The sequence below is a fragment of the Colletotrichum navitas genome (assembly GCF_030913465.1).
Source record: "Colletotrichum navitas strain CBS 125086 chromosome Unknown LY79scaffold_80, whole genome shotgun sequence".
In the NCBI taxonomy this organism is placed as follows: Eukaryota; Fungi; Ascomycota; class Sordariomycetes; order Glomerellales; family Glomerellaceae; genus Colletotrichum; species Colletotrichum navitas.
This window is the reverse complement of record NW_026850626.1, coordinates 53824-68539: the sequence shown is the minus strand read 5'-3', so window position 1 is coordinate 68539 and position 14716 is coordinate 53824. Positions and strand designations below refer to the sequence as shown.

The 14716-nt window shown below is 56.8% G+C and overlaps 7 protein-coding genes across 7 annotated transcripts; 4 read left to right on the top strand and 3 right to left on the bottom strand.

Annotated features, from left to right (window-relative positions):
- Positions 1-83: 83 nt before the first annotated feature.
- On the top strand, positions 84-2377 carry LY79DRAFT_566794 (family 18 glycosyl hydrolase). The gene is made up of 5 exons (XM_060558853.1): positions 84-556; positions 644-924; positions 987-1014; positions 1077-1862; positions 1954-2377. Exons 1-5 carry the CDS (start codon positions 432-434, stop codon positions 1982-1984), a joined length of 1251 nt encoding a protein of 416 aa, XP_060409665.1. The 5' UTR covers positions 84-431; the 3' UTR covers positions 1985-2377.
- A 1-nt stretch (position 2378) lies between these two features.
- Positions 2379-3572, bottom strand: LY79DRAFT_662382 (uncharacterized protein). The gene is made up of 3 exons (XM_060562813.1): positions 3360-3572; positions 3184-3275; positions 2379-2862 (listed from the first exon to the last, which is right to left on the bottom strand). Exons 1-3 carry the CDS (start codon positions 3540-3542, stop codon positions 2679-2681), a joined length of 459 nt encoding a protein of 152 aa, XP_060409664.1. The 5' UTR covers positions 3543-3572; the 3' UTR covers positions 2379-2678.
- Positions 3573-5099: 1527 nt separating this feature from the next.
- Positions 5100-5637, top strand: LY79DRAFT_593495 (marvel domain-containing protein; the record flags this gene model as incomplete). Its single annotated transcript, XM_060561564.1, has 2 exons — positions 5100-5175; positions 5237-5637. 2 exons carry the CDS (start codon positions 5100-5102, stop codon positions 5635-5637), a joined length of 477 nt encoding a protein of 158 aa, XP_060409663.1.
- Positions 5638-7767: 2130 nt separating this feature from the next.
- LY79DRAFT_389474 (glycerophosphoryl diester phosphodiesterase) lies at positions 7768-9241 on the top strand. The gene has a single exon (XM_060552927.1). It carries the CDS (start codon positions 7955-7957, stop codon positions 9206-9208), a length of 1254 nt encoding a protein of 417 aa, XP_060409662.1. The 5' UTR covers positions 7768-7954; the 3' UTR covers positions 9209-9241.
- Positions 9242-10055: 814 nt separating this feature from the next.
- On the top strand, positions 10056-12178 carry LY79DRAFT_566787 (diphthamide biosynthesis protein 2). Its single transcript, XM_060558852.1, has one exon. It carries the CDS (start codon positions 10143-10145, stop codon positions 11676-11678), a length of 1536 nt encoding a protein of 511 aa, XP_060409661.1. The 5' UTR covers positions 10056-10142; the 3' UTR covers positions 11679-12178.
- A 92-nt stretch (positions 12179-12270) lies between these two features.
- Positions 12271-13091, bottom strand: LY79DRAFT_524503 (uncharacterized protein; the record flags this gene model as incomplete). Its single annotated transcript, XM_060555634.1, has 2 exons — positions 12271-12855; positions 13038-13091. 2 exons carry the CDS (start codon positions 13089-13091, stop codon positions 12271-12273), a joined length of 639 nt encoding a protein of 212 aa, XP_060409660.1.
- A 240-nt stretch (positions 13092-13331) lies between these two features.
- Positions 13332-14290, bottom strand: LY79DRAFT_389420 (uncharacterized protein). The gene has a single exon (XM_060552926.1). The coding sequence runs from the start codon at positions 14194-14196 to the stop codon at positions 13660-13662; it is 537 nt and encodes a 178-aa protein (XP_060409659.1). The 5' UTR covers positions 14197-14290; the 3' UTR covers positions 13332-13659.
- Positions 14291-14716: the final 426 nt, after the last annotated feature.

The window sequence follows — 14716 nt, the reverse complement described above, 5'->3', positions numbered from 1 at the left end:
CCGGGCTGTCCGACGTCGCATTACAGGTCAGTTACGGTACCAAGGCCGCACCAACACTGCTGAGAGGGAAGCTCGCGCCACAACATAGCGGGGTTCCTGCACCGAGAAGATCCCTGGCGCAAAGAGGAAGCTGGGACTGATTGACTGTCCCATACTACCTACCGGTAATTAGATACCGACCTAAGCACGACACGGACAGCATCTGAGGGGATGCAACGTGATTCATTCAACCAACCACACGCTTTCCTCTCCCATTGTCTCGCCGTTTCGCCGTTCCATCGCCTTTCCGTCCAAGTCACCTCCTTTGTTCTCCTTCGCCCTCTATCGTCTATGGCTGGTCTCTAGCTCTCTGCGCTATCACTCTTCTCGCATGCACTCAGACTCTCGGAGCTTTCCCTCCCCTTGTCTCCCGTCCACAACGTCGGCACATCATGAAGCTGCTTTCCGTGGCCTGGGGCGGTCTGCTAACCCTTTTGCAGTCCGCCACCATGGCTTCCGCCAACGACTCTAGCCAGGAGTCGGGAGCCGGTCTCAAATGCGTCATGTACCTAACTGGGTATGACTTCGCTGTCTTGGCATCGACACCATCCCGTGTCCTCGCCATTCATTCCCTATCATTTACTCCCTCACTGACACACCGCAGACAGCACCCCGACGTCCCCTCCAAGGAGCTCGTGGCTCATATCACCCATGTAGAGCTGGCCTTTATGAACTCGGACATCTTCAATCAGGACGTCTCCGAGTGGCCCCTCTTCACCACCGTTGACAAGGTCCGCACCCAGTTCATGCCCGGCACCAAGGTCATGGTTGCCATCGGCGGCTGGGGTGATACCAAGGGCTTCGATACGGCCGCCCGCACCCCGGAGTCGCGCCAGAAGTGGGCCCAAAATGTCGCCGATATGGTCAGGGCTACCGGCGCTGACGGTAGGATCACGTTGACCAACGCCTAAACAAAATGGAAAGGGCATGCCGCTGACGTATCGCAGGTATCGATATGGACTGGGAGTACCCTGGGTAAGCCTTGACAAACCGGAAAACCTCCTTGCGAAAAGGCAAATCGCTGACAAGAGGCCCAGTGGCAACGGCGAGGATTATAAGATTGTTACCAACGAAGAAAAGAAGTGGGAGATTGACGCCTACCCCCTGCTGCTGGAGGAGGTCCGCAAGCAGCTCCCTGACGGCAAGCTTATCTCCGCCGCGACGCCAGGGCTTGAGCGAGACATGATTGCCTTTACCAACGAGACGGTCCCCCGCATCATGCGCAGCCTTGACTTCGTCAATGTTATGACATATGACATGATGAACCGCCGAGACACCGTCGCGAAGCATCACACGGGCTTGGAGTTATCAAGAATAGCCGTCAACAACTACATGGCCAGGGGCGTTCCGGCCGACAAGATTAACCTTGGCTTTGCCTTCTACACCAAGTGGTTTAACACGACTGATTGTCCGGAAGGACAAGAGCTTGGGTGCCCCATGCCACTGATGGAGGATCCTGTAACCGGCGGAGATCTGGGCCAGACAGGCGGCTTCAGCTGGAACGACACCATTCCGGACTACGTAAAAGCCTCGTTCAACAGATCCCAAAACGAGGGTCGGTATGACGAGAAGGGCGGTGGCTACTACTACCTTGATAGGGCCGAGAAACGATTTTGGACATACGACACCCCCGATGCCATACTTCGCAAGTTTCCCGCCCTCGTTGATGATCAGAGCCTCGGCGGAGTTTTTGCCTGGGGCCTGGGCGAAGACGGTCCCGACTTCAACAACCTCAAGGCCGTCAATAAAGCGTTGGCAGAGCGCAAGAACAGGGGAGGAGCAGGAGGAGATTATGATTCTGGCCGTCATGAGACTGATGAGCTGTAGGTGAGCCCCTGGACAGAGCCAAGAGAGCCTTGCCATGTCGCATTGGATGAATCATGAACAATCGACTCACTGTTGGGTTGTGCCTAGTGTCAAGCGTGCACCGTTACATGTGGATTGAAGCGAGAGGGATGAGTCGACGAGTTGACAAAAAAAGAAATGGGGGATATGGACTCGTCATGGCCTAGGAAACTGAAAGGGATGTCGCGGATATATTTATTCAAGCTCAGGTTGATGTTCACGCTGTGTCTTTGGTTGTTCCCGTCCCCTTGGCGAGCGGCTTCTGGAAACCAGGTCGAGGGTGCCCTTACCATGACTTGGCATGTCGTGTCGCGAGCTGGAGTATGTGTCGGCTCAGATATTGATAGATTGGCCATGTGGTGCCGAGGCGGAAGATGACAGATATGGGTAGCCTGACTGCAACTATTCAACAGCTTTTGAGACGCGTGACGCGTCCACGGACTTTTCTTTTCGTGCCTAGGTAGGCAGTCCCGCAATTAACCAGGTACCTAGGTACACACTTCATGCACATGTCGCCGAGGATAGACGCGGATACACTAACTGCGAGGCAAGATAATGAGGTGCTGTGCGTCGCTAGCTTGAACCATGGAGCGGCATCAAGGACGCTAGCGCAGCTTTCACGAACCGGCTCTCGTCGGGCAGCCGTCAATGTCGCTGGCCAGCGTTTGGTCCTTCACGGGCTTGCGGGCAAGCTTTCAGGATTATGTAGGCGCGTGTGTCTTCGTGCATGCGTGGCGGCTCATCGGTCCCCAGTCGGCTTGTCTTGGTTATTATCGAGATGTCTCGGAGCGATCTCATCCAAAGTGATTGATGCGCACTTTAGTCATGTGTGAGGATTGAACGCCATGGGTTCGGAGAGGAGGGACCACCCTGAAAACGTCCTTTGGTCCAGGCCCAAGATCAGGAATGAAAAAACACGTCATGCGGGGGCGACGCAGCGGGGAACGGACAGCGGGTGCCGGCACGTCGAGATCTACACTATGTACTACGTACGTAGTTTTTTAACATCTAAGCTACATCGTATTACCTACCAGTCGTTTATTCCGAGGGCTATCCAGGGTTCAGCGAGACCTCCGCGTGAGGGAGGAAGCATGGATATCGATGGAGCCGGGGCGTTGGCTTCGAGAGGGTACCTCGGAAGAGAGAGGCGGAAAGCCAAGAGGGGAAGGATGCGTAAGGGCCGGCCGAACCCGGGGCTGAGCCGGACAGGACGAGAGGAAAGGGAAGACGAATAAGTAAAAGAAGGCTGGTCGGTCGTCTGAGGGGTGCAGGCCGTGATGGGGCCAGCGATGGGCTTACTCGGCGGTCAGTACTGAAGGTTGGGCACACGTCATCAGGGTTTTCGTGGTTCCCCGGTCGCGTTGCTCTGGATCCTTAACCCGCCGAGGTACCTAAACGATGTGCGACGTATACCTATCTGTACACCATTACATACCTAGGTAGGTAGGTAGCTACAGGGTATACCGGTATACTACCCACATAGTAGGCGTCCCTGTGGAGGTGTAATCGCCACGTCCCGTTTCTCGTCGTTGGGTGCCGGAGCCGAGATGGCGCGGGGACCCACTGTTTGCCGGTGTCAGCTCAGGCCACTGCGACTCTGCCTGTCGACCAGTAGGGTGCTGCCAGCGCCGGTAGTTGGGCGGGTTGGGACGCATCATGTACACTTTGGCTACGTAGGTAGGTACCGGTAGGTGGGTATGTACCGAAGATAGATGCTATGTGGTAGGTATGCTGATGCATGGGTCCGTCATCCATGTCTTTGCATCAATGGGCCAAGAATGCAGGGTCGCGTACCTCAGTGCAGTGCGGTGAAGGATTGGATGTAAGTGGCTGGCAGGTGATGTAGGCCGAGTTGAGTGTCTTAAAGGTGAACGAGGGAGGCCAATCAAACTGATGGTCATGGCATTTATTCGTCCAAGTGTGGGCGAGTGTATGTGCACTACCTACCGACCTGGCTACCTGTGTTCCAGCCCTAGGCTCCGGGGGTCATGGTTTCACTCTGCAAGGTCTCTGGAGACGAGTCTTGCTGGCCGGAGGGTACGTGTCTCAGTACCTAATCGGACGTCGACAGACAGCGAGCGGTTCGCAGACCATGACTTTGTCAGGTCTTACACTACCACGCAACTAGGTAGGCAGGTCACTCTCCTCCTGCAGTCCGGGACGAGGATGAAGAAGTCAGTACATCATCGACGGCTGCTAGCAGCTTTTGGCCTCCATATCCGTACCAGTTGAAATAGCAGTGCAGTATGGACGATGGACATTCTTAGGTAAGGTGGTTGGTAGGTGCAGATAAGTATGTAGGTACCGGTAGGTAGGTACATGGTTGCCCACAGGACCTAGGTAAGGTAAGAGTGAACCCTGAGCACCTAAGCGAGAGTCACACGCCACCCCCGGCCGCCTGGCGTGGCGTGGCTGAAGCCTGAAGGTTTTGCTTGTGCTACGTGCACCGCAGCGCAGCTTAGCGGCAACTTTTGTCTAGCGCGGCTCATGATTGGCCGAAAGCCCTGTCGACCCTGGCCTGGAACCATCGCAAATGAGGTCATATCCTGGCAACCACGTCATTGTCAGCTATGCGGTGCGCTTGAAGCCTCATTACGCATCGCCAATTCCAATTTCAACCACTCGTGGGCTGCTTTGAAGAATGTGATGTGACCGTACGGGGCAGCGTGCGCGTACATTGTACTAGACGCACTACCCACGTATTGAGATATGCCTCAAGGTACTTACCTACCTACCCCATCTCCCCATCTAGGTACCTAAGTGCCCCATGGAGAGAGAAAAGGGACCTCTGCTGTACACTGCACCGGCAGACCATTCAGGTACCCCCAGGTACTGCAACTTCCTTCGCCTTTCTTGCCTCCCAATACTGGCATGGAAACAGTGATTTCATCCATTTTTTCCCTTTCCATTTTTTTTCTTTTTCGTTTCTTTCGCTCTCGCTGATGCTTTGGTACTGACTGTGCCCATCTGACGCCATTTGCCAAACAAGGAACTGGCCTTGCGCCTCTCTGCCCACTACCTACATATTCAACCAGGTTGCCTCTCTTGATCGCAACTTCTCCTCCTCCTTTCATCATTACCAGCCAGCTACTTCTACTACCAGTATTCTGTTACCTGCTAATTAGTACGCCGGACCCGCGGTGAGAATACACTGTCAACATCGTGTACTGCCTCATCATCCAACCACCCGACGCAACCTCGCACTTATAGACACCATGGTCGCCCTCGTCCCCATCGCCCACATTGTGGCTGCCGTATTTTCCATTATCGAGCTTGGCCTGAGTTCATATGGTAAGGCTCCCATCGGCGTGTCGCAACTTGCTCGCCGCACCCACTGACACATCCATGATAGTTGCTAGCGGTTACAACGGATACAACGGCTGGAGCGGCTGGTGGTCGCGATCCCCCGACATCGTCAACTTCATCATCTTCAACTCGGTGTGGTCTCTGCTGGTCCTTGCCTACGTCGGTCTCACGCCCTTGTACATGACCCGTCTCTTCCACAAGCTTGTCTCCCTCGCCTTGCTAGTCATCACCACCATCTTCTGGTTCGCCGGCGCCATCGCCCTCGCTGTATTTGTCGGCGCTCCCAGATGCGGCGCCAACACATACTGCGGCTCTGCCCAGGCCGCCGTTGCTTTTGCCTTCTTCATCTGGGCCATCTTCATGTTCCTCACCGTTCTCGACACCCTCGAGGCCATGCGCTCGCGCGGACACAGCACCAAGGCCAACCACGCCTACCCCGGTGCCTAAACTAAGGGTTATTTCGCTATGCTCAATGAATGGGGAATCCAAGACACTGAGTATGGGTACAGCGGTTCGACTTTCTAATTCAACGGCCATGGAACGAAGTGGAAATACCCCTCAAGTATGGAATGGTGTTAGGGTTCTGTTTTTCTCGGTCTGCATTGTGGAAACACCTGGCGTCGGGGGGAGCAGGAGGGCGACGACACTGTATTGTTTACGAGCGGCGTTGCGTGTCTCGCAAATGCATATCTTTACAGTCAAGATTAATACTCTGTTTTTCTCAACCATGCCTCCCTGATGATGTCTACGTACCTTGTTCCTCTCTAACCAGTCTAGGCTTTATCAAAGTGATGGCGAGTCGTTGGTCTAGACTCTGTCTTTTCATTCAAATCAAGACCCTCTAGCGGTCTATACATATAGGACAAGACAGATAACACCCGTACGCTACGAAGGCAGGAAAACATAACATTGAATGAGAGAATGTGTTGCGCTACTTCTTGAGTTGCTGACATGGACGAAACATCCTGTCCTTGTCGCAAAGTGGCTCAAAGCAGAATTCCCAATCAAACTACACTAGTTGCCTTCCAAGCATGTCAGTAAGAGACGCCGCTACGAACATGTGCGCCATCGCGTATCGCGCCCGCGTTGTCTGTTCATGTTGTCTCACAGGCACCGGATCAGTGTGAGCCAGACGCAGCTGTTAGCCTGGATTTTCAGTACAACTGCTGACTCGCGGGGTTGATATGGGGAGTCTTGGCGACATGCGCTTTGGCTTCGGGAACGCCGCAGCGGCAGTTGGGGTCAAATGGCAACGAGCGATACGTCCCCTGCGCCGGCCGGGGACGCCGGGCTCGGCATGCCGGGTCGCCGGGTCGCCGGGATCGGGGCAGCTGGTCCGGCAAGGCTGGCGCGCGAGAAGAGGTCAATGTCAATGCCCGGGAAACCGAGAACGGGGCGGGGGGGGGGGGTTAGAAAACAAGAAAGAAACAAAGAACATCTCGGTCGGTTGCACATCGCACGCACCCGTCTGGTTCGCCGAGCACGTGTGTCGGATGTAACCAAGCCAATAGTCACGGATGGTTCGGTATAGAAAAGAAGGGGGGGGAAAAACCCCCCGCATGGTACGGTAGGTCCAACACACCTTATCGTGGTCGAAGCTTGGGGTTGGAGTGCCAATTGGCGAATCAGGGGACGTACCGAGGGCACACGCTACCTCTGAGCCTCAGAGATAGCAGGCCGCCAAGGCCCGCTAGCGGGTACCAGAGATGGAGCCCAGAGGTCCAGCGAGAGATTTTAGGTTGTGTCCTCCGTACTACTAGCTACCTATGTAATGAACTTTAATTGGGAAACAATGTGGTTTGTTTGGTGCCAGCCTGTGAGACCCAGGTGTTTGGGCGGGCGGGAAGCTGCTCTAGCATAATCACCCTTTGATTCTTTCAGTCTTTTGTTGGACGAAGAGCCCTCCACAGCAGCTGGCTCCTTTCCTTCGTTCTGTGTGTTCTGTACTTGTAGCCATCGCGCTTCACTTCAATATGGCCTCCATGATCTCCTTTTGGGATTCCCATCCCATCCCTACCTACCTATCTCCTTCCATCTGACCTTACATGACGTTCAATGCTCCTATCCCCCCTGCTCTGCTGCTCTCTCCGCGTTGTCGCCTTCTTCCAAGTGTAACCCGACACACCAACACACACACACCACGTGCTGCCAACCCGCGCATTCTACAGGCCCACACTGCTTATCATCGCCCAATTCCACTTCCATCTTCCATTTCCACTCTCACTCTCACCCTCACTCTCCGCCTACCCCAACCTCTTCCCCCGGTTCATCATCCTATGGCTAGCGGGACGGTGAGCGCGGCCATGCCGAATACAAGCATACTGTCCGAAGCGGCCCACGCAGGCTCTCCAATCCGAGTCGGACGGCTCACCACCCTTCTACCAGACTAGCCACGCCTTGGTTATCTCCAGTTGCGTATGTCATACCCGCGCTTCCTCCATGGCCGCTGCATCTGCTATTTGATCTTGGCAAAGAAACCCTATCTTGCTTCCTGTCCCGGAGAGCTGGACCTACAAAAGATAAGGGGACCGGCCCCTCGGCCTGCTTCGTCTCATCCTGCCAACCTTTCGTCCTCTCCTCCTCCAGCCTCAGGTCCTGTAAACCCCCTCAGCCCTCCCCTCCCTCTACCCCTCCTTTCAACGGCTCCTTCGTCCCTCGCCGTGCCCCTTCGTTGCGCGACCATTGCTTGCTCCCCCGTCGACCATTGCCTGCTCCCCCGTCGACCATCAGCCAGTCAGTCGTCAGTCACCCTTCGGCCGCTGGCATGCACTTCAACGCCGTCGTCGTCTCCGGCCTCGTCGCCGCCGCGGCGCACCGGGCCGGTGCCTCCCCGTGCCCCAAGCCGCCGCCGACGTCGTACAAGCCCATTACCAGCATTCAGTTGGGCCCGAGACCCTATTGGTTGGTCAATGACATGGAAGAGGGCCCTCTCAAGGACAAGCTGCAGTCCTGCTCCGAGCAGCCCATGAGATCCTCCAAATGGAGCATTGGTCACCGTGGCGGCGGCACCATGATGATTCCCGAGGAGTCGGTTGAGTCCAACCTCGCCGGTGCCCGTATGGGTGCGGGCATCCTCGAGTGCGACGTCGCCTTCACCAAAGACCGCGAGCTGGTCTGCCGTCACTCGCAATGCGACCTGCACACGACAACCAACATCGTCACCATCCCCGAGCTCAATGCCAAGTGCACCACCCCCTTCGCCCCGGCCGCGAACGGCGCTGCGGCCACCGCCAAATGCTGCACCTCGGACATCACCCTTGCCGAGTTCAAGACGCTCTGCGGCAAGATGGACGGCTTCAACGCCTCCGCCACCAACCCCGACGACTTCTTGCTCGGCACGCCGCGATACCGCACCGACCTGTATGCCACCTGCGCCACCGTCATGACCCTCAAGGAGCACATCGCCATGACCAACGACCTGGGCCTGCTCTTCACCCCCGAGCTCAAGGTTCCCGAGGTGGAGATGCCTTTCGACGGGGACTACACCCAGGAGAAGTATGCCCAGCAGCTCATCGATGAATACAAGGACGCCGGCATCGCCCCTGAGCGCGTCTGGCCCCAGTCCTTCTCGTACCCGGATGTCCTCTACTGGCTCAAGGCCGAGCCCGAGTTTGGCAAGCAGGCCATTCTCCTCGACGAGAGCGGCGACACCCCGGAGACTTTCCCCTACGCCGTTGGCAACCTGACCGAGTACGCCGCTGGCGGCGTCAAGATCATGTCGCCCCCGCTGCACTACCTGGTCACCGTCGAAGATGGCAAGATCGTGCCCAGCATCTACGCCACCAAGGCCAAGGAGCTGGGTTTCAAGATCGTCTCCTGGTCCCTCGAGCGTTCCGGCTTCTTGCGCGATGGCTCCAAGGGCGGATACTACTTCACCACCGTCGCCAACGTCACCAAAAACGACGGCGACGTCTACAACCTGCTCCACGTCCTGGCCCAGGACGTTGGTGTTTTTGGCGTCTTCTCCGACTGGAGTGCTACTGCCACTTATTACGCCAACTGCTTTGGCCTGTTCTAAGCGACCCACTCACTGTCTGGTAGATGGAAGAGGCCAAGAGAGAGGAAAACTGAGGGAGAAACGGATTAATGACCACGCCTACGACGGCGTATGACGACCAGTGTGGAGGCCATGTTATATACGACACACATATATTTATGTATATAGAATAGTAATGTCACGATACCCGATTTCTTCTGCCTCGCCACGAGGTGGCCCGAGAATAATCCGCAGAAAGTCATATCTGGGCAGAGTGCCATCGCCACTGACTCCTACTGGCCGGGTTTACAGACATGGCCATCTACCTAGGTACTGACATAATCTATCAAAATGGGCCAGCATAAAACACGGGGCGGTTTCTGTATCTTTACTATCCGCAGGCGAACCTGGTAGGAGCCAATTTGTCAGCCTTTCACGCGCTAGATGACCTTGCAAATAGTGATCAAGTATTGGTGACTTCGACTGAGTGAATCATGGAAGAATATTCCCACCAGTTGTTTTGATTGTTAAAGAATAACGTGAAAAGGCGACAAAATAAACGGCATGTCTTCACCCTTGAGGTATGAGCTCCAGTCACCTACCCACCCGTGCAGGTGACCTAAACTCTCATAGAAGCCTCAATCCAGAGGCCACATTTTCTGTCGAATTCATCTCCCAATCATGCCTCGAACAAGCCTTCAGATGCTTCGATTCGTGGTAATACACCCGGATAGATGAAATTGCGTATGCCCTCGCCCAGTCCAGCCCACGGCGCCGCGGGCCGAGTCCCTCGTTGGGGCCCCATAATATTTACACCGAGCTCACCGGTCGGTGAGTCTGTCCTGACCTTAAATTCGGTACCCCGCCATTACCGTAACCCCGCCATCGACTGACATTTAATTCTTCTCCTTCAAAACCCCCCCCCCCGTCGCCAAAGAAAAGTTTTTTTTTCCTTACCCTGCAACAGCCGGCGGCCATGACAGAGCTATCAGCGGCGCCCGTCCTCTCGACGCCCGCCGAGCACACCTTCGAAGACCCGACACCGACGCCCCCGCCGCCGCCGACCGAGCTGCGAACCGAAGATGAACTCGCGTCCGTCTACGAGATTGGGCGCACGGCGCGCGAGATCAAGGAAGGCGGCTGGAACCGCGTCGCCCTGCAGTTTCCGGACTCGATGCTGTGCGACGCCTCGTGGGTCGCCGAAGCGCTGACAAAGGCGCTGGGAGGCGGCGGCGACGGCCACCGGGTCTACATCCTCGCCGACACGTCCTACAGCGCATGTTGCGTCGACGAGATCGCCGCCGAGCACGCCGACGCACAGGTCGTCGTGCACTACGGCCGCTCCTGTCTGTCGCCCACGTCCAGGCTGCCCGTTATCTACGTCTTCACGCGGCACACCCTCGACATCGGACAGGCCGCCGAGGCCTTCCGGAAAGAGTTCCCAGACAAGGAGAAGAAGGTCGTCGTGATGGCCGACGTGACATACCAGGACCACGTCGTTCCCCTGACGTCGAAGCTGCGGGCGACCGGATACACACAGCTACTCCACACCCAAGTGGCACACGACCCCGCCGGCACGATACCGAACCGCAGCATCGTCGACTCGGCGTCCCGAGAGGGTTCCGAGACCGACCTATCCCAGTACTCCCTCTTCCACATCTCCGCGCCACCTCCGGCGCTCCTCCTCGCCCTGCAGACTCGGATGGCCTCCCTGCACGTCCTCTCGACGCCGAGCCTCTCGACCGACGACCCGACAAGGACGACGAACGCGCTGCTGCGACGGCGGTTCGCGCGGGTCCTCACGCTGGCAACGGCCGGCGTGGTGGGCATCCTCGTCAATACACTCTCCGTGTCCAACTACCTGGGCAGCATCGACCTCCTGAGGCGGCGCATCGCCGAGGCCGGGAAGAAGAGCTACACGGTGGTGGTGGGCAAGCTCAACGCCGCCAAGCTGGCCAACTTCGCCGAGGTCGACGGCTGGGTGGTCGTGGGATGCTGGGAGAGCGGGCTGGTCGAGGAGGACGCCGGGTTCTTCAAGCCCGTCATCACGCCCTTCGAGATGGAGGTGGCGCTGAAGCCCGAGAGCGAGCGCGTGTGGGGCCTCGAGTGGTGGGGCGGCATCGAGAAGATGGACCACACCGCCGCCAGGCCGGACGAGGAAGAGCTGGACGAGGATGAGTCGGCGCCGCCCGAGTACGACTTGCGCACGGGCAGGCTCGTGGCCAGCCGGCCGATGAGGATGCCCATCCGCTCGGCCAACGGCGCCGCCAAGGCCGACGACGGGGAGCGGAGCGCCCAGGCGCCGGGGCGGTCGGCCCTGGTGAAGCGGGAGGTCGGGGAGGTGGCCACCATCAACGGGGTTCTGAGCCCCGGCGCCGAGTACCTGCGTTCGCAGAGGACATGGCAGGGCCTCGGGACGGATTACGACGAGGAGAGCAGCACCGTCGTCGAGGAGGGCCGCAGCGGCGTTGCGCGCGGCTACAAGGTGGGAGAGGACACCGGCAGAGCATAACAAGGACTGGGTTTCCCGGGCACCAAAACGGCGTAGCGGGGAGGTGGGGGCACACTTGGGACCGGAAAATAGACAGGGAGAGGAACGAGACGATACCACATTCACGAACATGCCCCATCTCCCTCCCTATTGGAAAAGAAAGATATCAAGACAGTCTGCAACTGACAGACTGTAGACCGAGACCCGCGCACATAAAGCGTTGAAAGAACCGGATAAGAAAAAAGATCATGTCTGATATTTCCGAGTCGACGCCGTTAGATTCATCATCATTAAAGGAGGATTCCTCCCGCTACATGCGCCGGGTCGCTAATGGAAACAGAAACCCCCCCTCTCATCCTTTCCTTCGCTTTCGTCGTCTTTCTAGGCATCCCTATCCTCGTCTTTATCGTGCTACCATTCCTCATCGTGTCATTGCGTGGTATCTTTTCTCGTTCTTATTCTCGTTGTTTGTTGTTGTTGGTCGTGATTTGATTCGTTTCCTCCGCCCATCCCCCCCCCCCCCCCCACCAAAAAAAAAGTCCAGAATTTGCATGGGCCTCCCCTCCTGGACGATGGATGTACACATCGCACAGTTGGCCCACGGCGTGTGCTCTTAGACGTAGACACGGCGGTGCGAGTGGGAGCTGCGACGGCTGCGGGAGCGATGGCTGTGACCGCGGCTATGACTGTGGCTGTGGCTGCGGTGGCGGTGGTGGTGGTGGTGGTGGCCGTGGTGGTAGGACTTGCGCTCGTACCTCGAGGAGAGGTGATCGCCGTGAAGCCAGGCGAGGACGGCGGTGAAGAAGAAGAGGATGGTGTTGATGATGCCAAAGACCCACGACGCCTTGAGCATGGCGCAAGGCTTGTTGGTGAAGAGGTTGAAGCGCGGGCCGGAGACGACGATGAAGCCGGGGAAGTTGGCAGACCAGGTGCCGTTGCGGGCGAGATCGGTGCAGCTGACGTAGTTGATGCCGCGCAGGTACCAGACGCCGGCGATGAAGGCGCCGACGAAGGCGAGGTCGATGACGGCGACGAAGAGGGCGTTTGTGCTGCTGCGGTGGTAGCTGAAGAGGGTGACGATGGCCCAGGCAAGGGCGAGGACGGAGACGATGAAGAGGACGAGGATCGAGTTGGGAACAATGAAGTTGCTCTTGACGAAGCCATCGACGAACCAGGCTAGCATGCCCATTGTCGGGATCTGTGTCGTGTTAGCCCGGTTAGCTCTCTTTTTTTTTCTTTTTTTCTTTCTTCTCTGCCCATTGTCATCTCGCGCGCCACTGTACAGTACGTGGGCGACGAGGCGGCGAGATGGCAAGGCTGAGATGAGGGACAGAGACAGAGACCCCAAGAGAGTGCGTGAGAGAGAAAGAGAGCGCTTACCAAGGTGATGATTTGCAGGAACCTGGTCGCCGTGAACAAGACGGCGAACAACATTGTGGGCGGTTTAGCCTGGGCGGCTGCGCACGTTTCCCTGGGTGGTTGCTACGTGTGTGAATGCGACAAATGCGACGGTACGCGTCGGTGTCTTTGCGCGCTCTGCGATGGCGATGTCGCGATGCTATTTGCTGTCGAGGGCAAGTGAGTGATGGAATAGAGTACGACTCTATTCTCTCTCTCTATCTCTCTCTCTCTCTTCCTTTTGACTTTTTTTCTCTCCAGGGCAGGCAGGCAGACAGACAGACAGACAGACAGGCTGTTCAGACGAATCCGGGCGGGTGGTTGGGATGGGGAGGGTAGTTAAATAAACAAGTACGAGGTCACAGGTGTGAGTGAGTGAGTGAGTGGGTGGGTGAGAGTGGATGGGCCAACGAGTGAGCTTGAAGCAGAAACAGAACCAATGCAGGTCGGGTGTTTGGCCCCTTGGGTCAGCAAGTCATGGCATGGCCAGGCGGGTTAGCAGTCGTAAAAAAGCAAGGCAAGGCCGTCGTCAACCCCCCAAGGTCCAGGTCCAGGTCCAGGTCCAGGTCCCAGGTCAGGGTGCAAGGTGCAAGGCGGTACCTAATTACTCGGTGAAGACGTGACAGGACAAGACAGGACAGGACGAGACGGGATGGGATGGGATGGGATGGGACTGGATTGGGTGGTGAGCAGTGAGCGATGACGATGGGGGAACCAACCCGGCTCTGTCTCTCATTGCGTAAACGGGGTGGTTGGGCTGGATCGCAGCCATGGATGGTGAAGCAAGGCGAGGAGATGCAGCGTAGCATTCAGTGGACCAGGTAGGTAATGGGTATTCGACAAGCACGCTTCCTTTCTCTCCGTCTATCGGATGCGGATACTTTTGTTTCCCTTGGCGTCGTGCAGATGCGATCCTGGAGATGGTGGCATCGAAGAAAAGGTAGGGATGCAGAGCTTGGGTACGCAGTAGGGGGAAAAAAGAAGAAGCAAGCAGCACAGCACAGCACAGAGAAGGTGGCAGGGGTGGGGTGGTTCCCAGTTTCCTTCCTGCCCAATCCTTCTCTTTCTTTCTCTCTCTCTCTCTCTCTCTCTCTCTCTCTTTCTCACACACACACACACACTTGAACACCGGCGATGACATGGCAAAATATCTGATAAGATGGGACGACAACGGATGCTGTTGCCGACAGCTACTTACCTAGGTAGGTACGTGCCCTTCTCTCTGTAAGGTAACTAGGTTACTTGACGGGAAGTCTTGTCTGGTCTGACGGTTTAGAACCTAAGGTGCCTAGGGTACCTAGGCTACTACTATAGGTAAGTATCGTACCTAATGAGTGCAAGATGGGTGACTCGACTCGAAGAAACAAACGACCAGGAATCACTAGAAGAAAGATCTAGCACCCGTCGAGAAGTCCACTACCCTCGAGCAAACAGGCGTCAAACAATAGCACAGACCAACCGGCCTCAGTGGAAGCAACAGCCGAGCATATGTCGCAGAGCGGGAGCCCGAGAGCGCCGAGACATGTCTGTCTGTTTCCCTGTCTCTTGGGCCGGAAGGGAAAGAGAAGGGGGAAAAAAAAAAAAAAAGGAAGAAGGGCCTTCCCTGTGTCAGTCGCTATGACGTCGGCGATCCACACTCTGGCCTGTCCAGTGCCCGTCAG

What these genes read in the sequence shown, in the direction of transcription:
- LY79DRAFT_566794 (XM_060558853.1), top strand. Translation starts at nt 432, where the DNA reads ATGAAGCTGCTTTCCGTGGCCTGGGGCGGTCTGCTAACCCTTTTGCAG. An exon ending in TGCGTCATGTACCTAACTGG is followed by an intron (nt 557 to 643) that starts GTATGACTTCGC and finishes GACACACCGCAG; the next exon opens with ACAGCACCCCGACGTCCCCT. An exon ending in CGTCATGAGACTGATGAGCT is followed by an intron (nt 1,863 to 1,953) that starts GTAGGTGAGCCC and finishes GGTTGTGCCTAG; the next exon opens with TGTCAAGCGTGCACCGTTAC.
- LY79DRAFT_662382 (XM_060562813.1), bottom strand. Translation starts at nt 3,542, where the DNA reads ATGATGCGTCCCAACCCGCCCAACTACCGGCGCTGGCAGCACCCTACT. An exon ending in CAGGGACGCCTACTATGTGG is followed by an intron (nt 3,276 to 3,359) that starts GTAGTATACCGG and finishes CACATCGTTTAG; the next exon opens with GTACCTCGGCGGGTTAAGGA. An exon ending in CCTTCAGTACTGACCGCCGA is followed by an intron (nt 2,863 to 3,183) that starts GTAAGCCCATCG and finishes CGTAGTACATAG; the next exon opens with TGTAGATCTCGACGTGCCGG.
- LY79DRAFT_389474 (XM_060552927.1), top strand. Translation starts at nt 7,955, where the DNA reads ATGCACTTCAACGCCGTCGTCGTCTCCGGCCTCGTCGCCGCCGCGGCG.
- LY79DRAFT_566787 (XM_060558852.1), top strand. Translation starts at nt 10,143, where the DNA reads ATGACAGAGCTATCAGCGGCGCCCGTCCTCTCGACGCCCGCCGAGCAC.
- LY79DRAFT_389420 (XM_060552926.1), bottom strand. Translation starts at nt 14,196, where the DNA reads ATGTCATCGCCGGTGTTCAAGTGTGTGTGTGTGTGTGAGAAAGAGAGA.